Source organism: Tachyglossus aculeatus, chromosome 1 (genome assembly GCF_015852505.1).
Source record: "Tachyglossus aculeatus isolate mTacAcu1 chromosome 1, mTacAcu1.pri, whole genome shotgun sequence".
NCBI classification, from domain to species: domain Eukaryota; kingdom Metazoa; phylum Chordata; class Mammalia; order Monotremata; family Tachyglossidae; genus Tachyglossus; species Tachyglossus aculeatus.
In genome coordinates, this window is record NC_052066.1 from 6,163,112 (window position 1) to 6,176,069 (window position 12,958).

General features: G+C 48.2%; 1 protein-coding gene across 1 annotated transcript in view; it reads left to right on the forward strand.

Moving 5' to 3' along the window:
- Positions 1-1,832: 1,832 nt before the first annotated feature.
- NCKAP5 (NCK associated protein 5) overlaps positions 1,833-12,958 on the forward strand; it is a 116,978-nt gene continuing 105,852 nt past the window's right edge. The window contains exon 1 of the mRNA XM_038753446.1: positions 1,833-1,919. Coding sequence (XP_038609374.1) covers positions 1,833-1,919 — 87 coding nt within the window. The remainder of the gene's footprint in view (positions 1,920-12,958) is intronic.

Genomic DNA, 12,958 nt, shown 5'->3' on the forward strand with positions numbered 1-12,958 from the left:
GATCGTTATTTTAAGTAAGAGTGACTTTTTCTCCCACTTTGAGGAACTGGAGAAATGGGGATGTTTTCCATGTTACCATCATTATTATCATTCATTCATTCATTCAATCATATTTATTGAATGCTTACTGTGTGCAGAGCACTGTACTAAGCGCTTGGGAAGGGGAAGTCCAAGTTGGCAACATATAGAGACGGTCCCTACCCAACAACGGGCTCACAGTTTAGAAGATCAACCAAGCAATCAATCAATCAATCAATCGTATTTATTGAGCGCTTATTGTGTGCAGAGCACTGTACTAAGCGCTTGGGAAGTCCAAGTTGGCAACATATAGCGACAGTCCCTACCCAACAGTGGGCTCACAGTCTAAAAGACTATTAATAGTGGTCTTATTATTATTATTAGCAGTATTGTTACTATTAATATTAATATTACTAATATTATTATTATTAATAGTAGTAGCATAGTAGCAGTAATTCTCCTCTACTTCAGAGCCTTTTTGACAGCCCACCTCCTCCAGGAGGCCTTCCCAGATTAAGCCCCACTTTTCCTCTTCTCCCACTCTCTTCTGCGTCGCCCTGAATCGCTCCTTTTCTTCATTCCCCCCCCCCCAGCCCCGCACCGCTTCTGTCCACATTTATTTATTCCTATTCACGTCTGTCTCCCCCGGACTGTAAACTCAGTGTGGGAAGGGAATGTGTGTGTTTTATTGTTAAACTGTCCTCCCCTGAGACCCGGGTTCTAATCCTGGCTCCGCCCCTTGTCCGCTGTGTGACCTTGGGCAAGCCACGTAACTTCTCTGTGCCTCAGTGACCTCATCTGTAAAACGGGGATTAAGACTGTGAGCCCCGCGTAGGAGGGGGACTGCTTCTGACCGGATTACCTTAATAATAATAGTAATAATAATGGCATTTATTAAGCGCTTACTATGTGCAAAGCACTGTTCTAAGCGCTGGGGAGGTTACAAGGTGATCAGGTTGTCCCACATTGGGGCTCACAGTCTTCATCCCCATTTTACAGATGAGGGAACTGAGGCCCAGAGAAGTGAAGTGACAATAATAATAGTAATAATAATGGCATTTATTAAGTGCTTACTGTGTGCAAAGCACTGTTCTAAGCGCTGGGGAGGTTACAAGGTGATCAGGTTGTCCCACATTGGGGCTCACAGTCTTCATCCCCATTTTACAGATGAGGGAACTGAGGCCCAGAGAAGTGAAGTGACTTAATAATAATAGTAATAATAATGGCGTTTATTAAGCGCTCACTATGTGCAAAGCACTGTTCTAAGTGCTGGGGAGGTTACAAGGTGATCAGGTTGTCCCACATTGGGGTTCACAGTCTTCATCCCCATTTTACAGATGAGGGAACTGAGGCCCAGAGAAGTGAAGTGACTTAATAATAATAGTAATAATAATGGCATTTATTAAGCGCTTACTATGTGCAAAGCACTGTTCTAAGCGCTGGGGAGGTTACAAGGTGATCAGGTTGTCCCACATTGGGGCTCACAGTCTTCATCCCCATTTTACAGATGAGGGGACTGAGGCCCAGAGAAGTGAAGTGGCTTGCCCAAAGTCACATAGCTGACAATTGGAGGAGTCCAGATTTGAACCCACAACCTCTGACTCCAAAGCCCGCGCTCTTTCCACTGAGCCACGCTGATCTACCCCAGTGCTTAGAACAGTGCCTGGCACATAGTAAGCACTTGATACCATAGTTGCAATGATAATTATTGCTCTGCACACAGTAAGCGCTCAATAAATACAACTGAATGAATGAATGATTACAGTAGGCGCTCAATAAATAGGATTGACTGACTGGCTGATCGACTTCCCAGGATGGAAGGAACCGTGAGGAATCTTCTGGATCAACTGGAGCCGGCGGGCTGGAGGAAAGGAGCCCCCGTGGAGACCCTCGCTCTTCAGGTAAGACCCCTGTTGGATTTTTTTTCAATCAATCAATCAATCAATCGTATTTATTGAGCGCTTACTGTGTGCAGAGCACTGTACTAAGCGCTTGGGAAGTGCAAGTTGGCAACATATAGAGATAGTCCCTACCCAACAGTGGGTTTGTTCTTTCTTTTAATGGTATTTTTGTTGTTATTGTTGCTTTGTGGTTAAGTGCTTTCTCTGAGAAGCAGCGTGGTGAAGTGGATAGAGCCCGGGCCTGAGAGTGAGGAGGTCCTGGGTTCTAATCCTGACTGTGCCACTGCTCTGCTCGGTGAGCTAGCGGAAAGAGCCGGGGCTTGGAAGTCAGAGGTCGTGGGTTCTAATCCCAGCTCTGCCACTTATCAACTGTGTGACTTTGGGCAAGTCACTTCACTTCTCTGGGCCTCAGTGATCAATCAATCAATCAATCAATCCTATTTATTGAGCGTTTACTGTGTGCAGAGCACTGTACTAAGCGCTTGATCTCATCTAGAAAATGGGGATTAAATCTATGAGCCCCGCGTGGGATAGCCTGTTTACTTTCTATCTACCACAGTGCTTAAAGCAGTGCTTAGTACATAGTAAGTGAGCCCACTCTTCTAGACTCTGAGATCACTGTTGGGTAGGGACCGTCTCTATATGTTGCCAACTTGTACTTCCCAAGCGCTTAGTAATAATAATAATAATAATAATAATAATAATAATAATAATAATGGCATTTATTAAGCACTTACTATGTGCAAGGCACTGTTCTAAGCACTGGGGAGGTTAGAAGGTGATCAGGTTGTTCCACAGGGCGCTCACAGTCTTAATCCCCATATTACAGATTAGGTAACTGAGGCACAGAGAAGTGAAGTGACTTGCCCAGAGTCACACAGCTGGCAATTGGCGGAGCCAGGATTTGAACCCATTACCTCTGACTCCAAAGCCCAGGCTCTTTCCACTGAGCCATGCTGCTTCCCTGGTATAGTGCTCTGCACACAGTAAGTGCTCAATAAATACGATTGAATGAATGAATGAATGAATGAATAACAAATGCCATCATCATCATCATCCCTTCACTTCTCCAGGCCTCAGTTCCCTCCTCTGGAAAATGGGGATAAAGACAGTGAGCCCCATTTGGGACAGGGACTTGTTCCAACCTGATAAACCTGCATCTGCCGCAGTTCTTAGTAATAATATAATAATAATAATACCATTTGTTAAGCACTTCCTATGTGCCAAGCACTGTTCTAAGCGCTTGGAGGATACAAGGTGATAAGGTTGTCCCCCATGGGGCTCACAGTCTCAATCCCCATTTTACAGATGAGGGAACTGAGGCACAGAGAAGTGAAGTGACTTGCCCAAAGTCACATAGCTGACAGTTGGCGGAGCTGAAATTTGAACCCATGACCTCTGCCTCCAAAGCCACTCTTTGGCTCTTTCCACTGAGCTACGCTGCAATGATAGTATTTGTTAAGTGCTTACTACGTGCCAGGCACTGTACTAAGTGCTGCGGTGGATACAAGTACATTGGGTTGGACAAAGTCCCTGTCTCATGTAGGGCTCGTGGTCTCAATCCCCATTTTACAGATGGGTTAACTGAGGCCCAGAGAATAATAATAATAATAATAATGATGGTATTTGTTAAGTGCTTACTTTGGTGACAGACACTGTACTAAGCTTTAGGGTGGATACAAGCAGATTGAGTTGGACACAGTCCCTGTCTCATGTGGGGTTCACAGTCTCAATCCCCATTTTCCAGATGAGGGAATCAGAGCCTGGAGAAGTGAAGTGACTTGCCCAAGGTCACTCAGCAGACAAGTGGCGGAGCCAGGATTAGAACCCAGGACCTTCTGGCTCCCAGGCCTGGGCTCTATCCACTCCGCCATGTTACTACTCTTTCTACTACTATCAATCAATCAATCAGTCGTATTTACTGAGCGCTTACTGTGTGCAGAGCACTGTACTAAGCGGTTGGGAAGTACAAGTTGGCAACACATAGAGACGGTCCCTACCCAACAGTGGGCTCACAGTCTAGAGGGGGGAGACAGAGAACAAAACAAAACATATTAACAAAATAAAATAAATAGAATACTGTTACTACTTGTACTATCATTACTGTGGCTTCTAATCATAATAATAATAATGATGGCATTTATTAAGCAAAGCACTGTTCTAAGCACTGGGGAGGTTACAAGGTGTCAGCTGTGTGACCTTGGGCAGGTCACTTGGCTTCTCTGGGCCTCAGTTCCCTCATCTGTAAAATGGGGACTAAGACTGTGAGCCCCACGCGGCACAACCTTGATCACCTTGTATCCCCCCCCCCCCAGTGCTTAGAACAGTGCTTGGCACATAGTAAGCGTTTAACAGAGAAGCAGCGTTGCTCAGTGGAAAGAGCCCGGGCTTTGGAGTCAGGGGTCATGGGTTCGCATCCTGGCTCTGCCAATTGTCAGCTGTGTGACTTTGGGCAAGTCACTTCACTTCTCTGGGCCTCAGTTCCCTCATCTGTAAAATGGGGATGAAGATTGTGAGCCCCCCCGGGACAACCTGATCACCTTGTAACCTCCCCAGCGTTTAGAACAGTGCTTTCTACATAGTAAGCGCTTAATAAATGCCATTATTATTATTTTTATCAGGTTGTCCCACATGGGGCTCACAGTCTTCATCCCCCTTTTCCAGATGAGGTCACCGAGGCTCAGAGAAGGGGGACGGATTGGATGTGTGGGATGAACGGGAGAGCGGGGTCGAGGATGACGCCAAGGTTGCGGGCTCGTGAGACGGGAAGGATGGTAGTGCCGTCTACAGTGACGGGAAAGTCAGGGAGGGGGAAGGGTTTGGGAAGGAAGATAAGGAGCTCAGTCTTGGACATGTTGAGTTTTAGATGGCGGGCAGACATCCAGATGGAGATGTCCTGAAGGCAGGAGGAGATGCAAGCCCGGAGGGAGGGAGAGAGAGCAGGGGCAGAGATGGAGATCTGGGTGTCATCATCATCATCATCATCAATCGTATTTATTGGAGCGCTTACTATGTGCAGAGCACTTTACTAAGCGCTTGGGAAGTACAAATTGGCAACATCTAGAGACAGTCCCTACCCAACAGTGGGCTCACAGTCTAAAAGGGGGAGACAGAGAACAAAACCAAACATACTAACAAAATAAAATAAATAGAATAGATATGTACAAATAAATTAAATAAATAAATAGAGTAAAAAAATACGTACAAATATGTATCATCAGCGTACAGATGACAGTTGAAGCCGTGGGAGCGAATGAGGTCACCAAGGGAGTGAGTGTAGATAGAGAACAGAAGGGGACCAAGAACTGACCCTTGGGGAACCCCCACAGTGAGGGGATGGGAAGGGGGAGGAGGAGCCCACAAAAGAGATTGAGAATTGAACGGCCGGTGAGATAAGAGGAGAACCAGGAGAGGACGGAGTCTGTGAAGCCAAGGTTGGATGTTGTCAACTTGTACTTCCCAAGCGCTTAGTCCAGTGCTCTGCACACAGTAAGTGCTCAATAAATATGATTGAATGAATGAATGAATGATGGCAGTTGTTAAGTGCTTATTAAGTGCCAAGCACTGTTCTAAGCCCTGGGGTATTAATTAATTAATTAATGATGGCATTTATTAAGCGCTTACTGTGTGCAAAGCACTGTTCTAAACGCTGGGGAGGTTACAAGGTGATCTTCTAGACTGTGAGCCCACTGTTCGGTAGGGACCGTCTCTATATGTTGCCAATTTATGCTTCCCAAGCGCTTAGTACAGTGCTCTGCACACAGTAAGCGCTCAATAAATACGATTGAATGAATCCACGGGGGGCTCACCGTCTTAATCCCCATTTTCCAGATGAGGTAACTGAGGCCCAGAGAAGTGAAGTGACTTGCCCATAGTCACAGAGCTGGCAAATGGCGGAGCCGGGATTTGAACCCATGACCTCTGACTCCAAAGCCCGGGCTCTTTCCACTGAGCCACGCTGCTTCAGGTTGTCCCACGTGGGGCTCACAATCATCATCCCCATCATGGATGAGGTTACTGAGGCCCAGAGAAGCAAAGTGACTTGCCCAAAGTCACACAGCTGACAAGTGGCGAAGCCGGGATTAGAACCCGCGTCCTCTGACTCCCAAGTCCGGGATCTTGCCACTAGGCCATACTGCTCCTCAGTAGAAGCACTAGACAGAAATCGAGGTGCTGCTGAGATGGCGGAGCAGCGTTCAGCAAAGGCAGCAGGATTCTAGTCCCGGCCCAGGCCCTGCTGGCTGTGTGACCATGGGCAACTCCCTCCGCCTCTCTGGGCCTCAGTTTCCTCCTGTGTAAATTGGGAGACGTGTACCCGGGGGAGGGGACCACAGGTGGAGGATGTCTTGGGCGGGTGGGTGAGGAGGGTGAGCCCTGCCAACGCGCACGACTCCCTGCCAAACGCTGAGGAGAACGTGGCCGTGGTGGTCCTGATTTCCCAGTATCTCCCGGAGCCCCTCCTCTGGAAGCGACAGGGAGGTGACAGTGCCAGCCCCTTATGGGCAGCGACTTTGGGCAAGTCACTTCACTTCTCTGTGCCTCAGTTCCCTCATCTGTCAAATGGGGATGAAGACTGTGAGCCCCACGGGGCACAACCTGATCACCTTGTATCGTCCCCAGCGCTTAGACCAGTGCTTGTCACATATTCATTCGTTCATTCAATCGTATTTACTGAGCACTTACTGTGTGCAGAGCACTGTACTAAGCTCTTGGGAAGCAGCGTGGCTCAGTGGAAAGAGCCCGGGCTTTGGAGTCAGAGTTCATGGGTTCAAATCCCGGCTCCTCCAATTGTCAGCTGTGTGACTTTGGGCAAGTCACTTAACTACTCTGGGCCTCAGTTTCCTCATCTGTCAAATGGGGATGTGTTGCCAATTTGTACTTCCCAAGCGCTTAGTACAGTGCTCTGCACATAGTAAGCGCTCAATAAATACGATTGATTGATTGATTGATTGATTGACTGTGAGCCCTTTGTGGGACAACCTGATCACCTTTTAACCTCCCCAAACAGTGCTTTGCACATAGTAAGCACTTAATAAATGCCATTATTATTATTATTATTATTATTACAAGTCGGCAACATATAGAGACGGTCCCTACCCACAGCGGGCTCCCACTCACATAGTAAGTGCTTAACAAATGCCATTATTATTATTATTGTCACGTCGTCCTCTCCCAACCGCTTAGTACAATGCCCTGCATACAGTAAGCACTCGGTAAACCCCATCGATTGTTTGGTTTTGTTGTCTGTCCCTCCCCTTAAAGATTGTGAGCTCGTTTTGGGGTAGAAACTGTCCCTATATGTTGCCTAATTTTACTTTCCAAGCGCTTAATACAGTGCTCTGTACAAAGTAAGCGCTCAATAAATACGACTGAATGAATGAATGAATTAATTGATTGGTGTTAAGAGATGGACATTTACAGGCAGCTCGGGACTGGGAGTCAGAAAGCCCTGGGTTCTAATCCTGACCCCACCTCCTGTCTGCCGTGTGACCCTTTGCCAGTCACTTCACCCCTCCATGCCTCAGTTCCCTCCTCTGTAAAACGTGGATTAAGACCGTGAGCCCTGTGTGGGACACAGGACCATGTCCAACCTGATTTGCTTGTATCCTCCTCAGCGCTTAGTACGGTGCCCGGCACATAGTAAGCGCTTAACAAATACCACAGTTATTATTGAGAAGCAACGTGGCTCATTGGAAAGAGCACGGGCTTTGGAGTCAGAGGTCATGGGTTCAAATCCCGGCTCCGCCGATTGTCAGCTGTGTGACTTTGGGCAAGTCACTTCACTTCTCTGGGCCTCAGTTCCCTCATCTATAAAATGGGGATGAAGACTGTGAGCCCCCCATGGGACAACATGATCACCTTGTAACCTCCCCAGCGCTTAGAACAGTGCTTTGCACATAGTAAGCGCTTAATAAATGCTATCATTATGATTATTATTATTGTTCTTGTTCACCGCGGGCCCGTCCTAGGAAGCCGTCGTCTTCCTGGCCCTCCGGGGGCCTCCATCAAAGACGCCAACCTCTCTACAGGGACGGGGGAAGGCTTGTGATCCTAAGCGAGGCCCCTTTTTTCCTCCTCTTTTATTTTATTTTTTTTTTAAGAAAAGCGCATTTCTCTTCTCTTTGATTATTCAAGGAGACAGAATGATACAAGTCTCAGAACGCAGCACTCCGGAAGCGATTTAGTTTCAAAGGAGATCTTTCCGAGCCGCAAATTACCACGTGGCAGGCGGGCCGCTGGGGGCTTTGAAAGCTTAAATTCTGACAAGATCTTAAATAATTCAAAACGAGCAAAATGCTCTAAAATAACATCCCTGGGAAAAATGGTCTTCTGAGCCCCGCCGGGGGTTCCCGCCCGTTCGCGAGGCCTCGGTGGCCGGGGAATGGGTTTGAGGTTTGGGCGTCTGCTCTCAGGCGCTCAGTACAGTGTCCTGACCTCGGGGGCACTCAATCAATACCTTCACTGCTTGCGGCTGAGATATGGAGGCAATGTAGAGTGGCTAAACTGCGTGTTTGGGGGCAAACTTTGAACTCTTTGGGGGCAGGAAACATGTCTGCTGACTCGACCTCTCCCAAGCGCTCAGTACAGTGCTTTGGCACACACTGTAGACTGTCAGCTCACTGAAGCTGGGATCATAACAATAATGATGGCATTTTTTAAACGTTTACTATGTGCGAAGCACTGTTCTAAGCGCTGATCACGTGAGCCCATTGTAGGGGAGGGCCCGGCTCTATCTGTTGCCAACTTGTACTTCCCAAGTGCTTAGTACAGTGCTCTGCACACAGTAAGCGCTCAATCAATACGATTGAATGAATGAATGAATGAATTGTACTTTCCATGTGCTTAGTAATAATAATAATGATGGCATTTGTTAAGCGCTTACTATGTGCAAAGCACTGTTCTAAGCGCTGGGGAGGATACAAGGTGGTCAGATTGTCCCACGTGGGGCTCACAGTCTTCATCCTCATTTTACAGATGAGGGAACTGAGGCCCAGAGAATAATAATAATGATAATGATAATAATAATAATAATAATAATAATAATAATAATAATAATAATGGCATTTTTTAAGCACTTACTATGCAAAGCACTGTTCTAAGCACTGGGGAGGTTACAAGGTGATCAGCTTGTCCCACAGGGGGCTCACAGTCTTCATCCCCATTTTACAGATGAGGTAACTGAGGCACAGAGAAGTGAAGTTGTGACTTCATTCATTCATTCATTCAATCGTATTTATTGAGTGCTTACTGTGTACAGAGCACTGTACTAAGCGCTTGGGAAGTACAAGTTGGCAACATATAGAGACGTCCCTACCCAATAGCAGGCTCATAGTCTAGAAGGGGGAGACAGACAACAAATCAAAACATATTAACAAAATAAAATAAATAGAATAAATATGTACAAATGAAATAAATAAATGGAGTGATAAATACGTAAAAACAAATATACATATATACAGGTGCTGTGGGGAGGAGAAGGAGGTAAGGCAGCGGGATGGACGGGGGAGGAGGGGGAGAGGAAGGAGGGGGCTCAGTGTGGGAAGGCCTCCTGGAGGAGGTGAGCTCTCAGTAGGGCCTTGAAGAGAGGAAGAGAGCTAGCTTGGTGGATGTGTGGAGGGATTGGGGACATTCCGGGCCGGGGGAGGACGTGGGCCGGGGGTCGATGGCGGGACGGGCCAGAATGAGGCCTAACGGTGAGGAGATTAGCGGCAGAGGAGCGGAGGGCGCGGGCTGGGCTGGGGAAGGACAGAAGGGAGGTGAGGGAGGAGGGGGCGAAGGGATGGATGGACAGCCTTGAACCTGACAGTGAGGAGTTTCTGCCTGATGTGTAGGTTGATTGGTAGCCACTGGAGATTTTTGAGGAGGGGAGTAACATGCCCAGAGCATTTCTGCACAAAGACGATCCAAGCAGCGGCATGAAGTATGGATTGAGGTGGGGAGAGACAGGAGGATGGGAGATTGGAGAGGAGGCCGATGCAGTAATCCAGTTGGGATAAGATGAGAGATTGAACGAGCAGGGTAGCGGTTCAGATGGAGGGGAAAGGGCGAATCTTGGCGATGTTGCGGAGGTGAGACCGGCAGGTTTTGGTGACGGATTGGATGTGAGGGGTGAACGAGAGAGCGAAGTCGAGGTGACACCAAGGTTGCAGGCCTGTGAGACGGGAAGGATGGTAGTGCCATCCACAGTGATGGGAAAGTCAGGGAGAGGGCAGGGTTTGGGAGGGAAGACAAGGAGTTCAGTCTTGGACATGTTGGGTTTTAGGTGGCGGGCAGACATCCAGATGGAGATGTCCTGAAGGCAGGAGGATATGCGAGCCTGGAGAGAGGGGGAGAGAGCAGGGGCAGAGATGGAGATTTGGGTGTCATCAGTGTAGAGATGATAGTTGAAGCCATGGGAGCAAATGAGGTCACCAAGGGAGTGAGTGTAGATCGAGAACAGAAAGGGACCAAGAACTGAACCTTGAGGAGCCCCTACAGTAAGGGGATGGGAGGGAGAGGAGGAGCCCACAAAAGAGACTGAGAATGAACAGCCGGAGAGATAAGAGGAGAACCAGGAGAGGACAGAGTCTGTGAAGCCAAGGTCGGATAGCGTGTTGAGGAGAAGGGGGTGGTCCACAGTGTCGAAGGCAGATGAGAGGTCGAGGAAGATTAGGATAGAGTAGGAGCCGTTGGATTTGGCAAGCAGTAGGTCATTGGTGACCTTTGAGAGGGCAGGATCCGTGGAATGTAGGGGATGGAAGCCAGATTGGAGGGAGTCGAGGAGCGAGTTGGCGTTGAGGAGTTGGCGTTGAGGAATTCGAGGCAGCGTGTGTAGACGACTCATTCAAGAAGGAATGGTAGGAGGGAGATAGGGCGATAACTAGAAGGTGAGGTGGGGTCAAGAGAGGGTTTTTTTAGGATGGGGGAGACGTGGGCATGTTTGAAGGCAGAGGGGAAGGAACCAGTGGAGAGTGAGCAGTTGAAGATGTTAGTTAAGGACGAAGCGAGAGATTTCATGAGATGAGAGGGAATGGGGTCATAAGCACAGGTGGCCGGAGTGGCACTTGAGAGGAGGGAGGAGAGCTTCTCTGAGGATACTGCTGGGAAGGATGGGAGAGTAGCAGAGAGCGTTGAGAGCCGGAGGGTTGGAGAAGGGTGGAGAGTGACTTTAGGGAGCTCAGACCTGATGGATTTAATTTTATTAATGAAGTAGGAAGCCAGATCTTTGGGGGTGAGAGAAGGAGGTCACACAGCTGACAATTGGCGGAGGCAGGATTTGAACCCACGACCTCTGACTCCCAAGCCCGGTCTCTTTCCACTGATCCACGCTGCTCTGCCCACAGTAAGCGCTCAATACTGGGCCTCGGTGACTTCTTCTGTAAAGTGGGGATTAAGGCTGTGAGCCTCACCTGGGACAACCTGTTTGCCTTGTATTTGCCCTAGCACTTGGAACAGTGCCTGGCACACAGTGAGCGCTTAACAAATACCATAATTATTGTTATTATTACAGGGTACTGTGTGCCGAGCCCTGTACTGAGCGCCTGGGAGAGGACAATAAGGTAGACATGATCCCTTCCTTCAGTGCTTAGAACAGCGCTTTGCACATACTAAGCGCTTAAACAATGCCATCATCATTATTATTATTATTAAAGAGAGAAGCAGCGTGGCTCAGTGGAAAGAGCCCAGGCTTGGGAGTCAGAGGTCATGGGTTCTAATCCCAGCTCCGCCACGTGTCTGCTGTGTGATCTTGGGCCAGTCACTTCACTTCTCTGAGCCTCAGTTCCCTCCTCTGTAAAATGGGGATGAAGACTGTGAGCCCCACAGGGGACAACCTGATGACCTTGTATCCTCCCCAGTGCTTAGAACAGTGCTTTGCACATTGTAAGTGCTTAACAAATGCCAACGTCATTATTACTGGGTACAGAGCTCTGTAATAATAATAATAACAGTATTTATTATTATTAATATTATTATTATTTATGTACCAAGCAACTGGCAGAGTAGAGTAAGTAGACAAGACAAGATTTCCACCTTAGGGAGCTTATGGTATACTGTGTGCTGAGCTCTGTACTGAGCGCTTGGATAGAGGACAAGAGAGCAGGTAGACCCGATCCCTGCCCTCAAGGAGGAGGAAGCAGCAGCATGGCTTAACGGATAAAGCACGGGCCCGGGAGTTAGAAGGACCTGAGTTCTAATCCCTGCTCCGCCACTTTTCGGCTGTGTGACCTCGGGCAAATCACTTCACTTGTCTGGGCCTCAGTTACCTCATCTGTAAAATGGGGATGAAGCTTCTGAGCCCCATGTAGGACAGGGACTCTTTCCAACCTGATGACCTTGTATCTCCCCTACTGCTTAGAACAGTGCTTGGCACAGGGTAAGCACTTAAAGAGTACCATTATTATTATTATTAATTATTAAGAAGGAAAAGGGGTATGTATGTGAGTTAGTGTTTATGCGATAGGTTCTGAAAGATATATGTACTTTAGAATCAAGGGAAATGGGGAGAAGCAAAGTGGCCTTGTGGTTAGAGCCCGGGCCTGGAAGACAGAAGGGCCTGGTTTCAAATCCTGCCTCTGCCACTTGTCGGCTGTGTGATCTTGAACAAGTCACTTCACTTCTCTGTGCCTCAGTTCCCCACTCTGTAAAATGGGGATTCAAAGCCTGTTTTCCCACGTACATGGATTGTGAGAGGATTAAAACCCAGGACCTTCTGACTCTCGGGCCCGTGCTCTATCCACTATCCACAAGCCCGCAACCTTGGTGTCATCCTCGACTCTGTCCTCTCGTTCACTCCACACATCCAATCCGTCCCCCAAGGCCTGCAGGTCTCACCTCCACATCGCCAAGATCCACCTTTTCCTCTCCATCCAAACCGCTACCTTGCCAGTTCAATCTCTCATCCTCTCCCAACTGGATTGCTGCATCAGCCTCCTCTCTGATCTCCCATCCTCCTGTCTCTCCCCACTTCAGTCTATACTTCACGCCGCTGCTCGGATCATCTTTGTGCAGAAACGCTCTGGGCATGTCACTCCCCTCCTCAAAAATCTCCAGTAGCTACC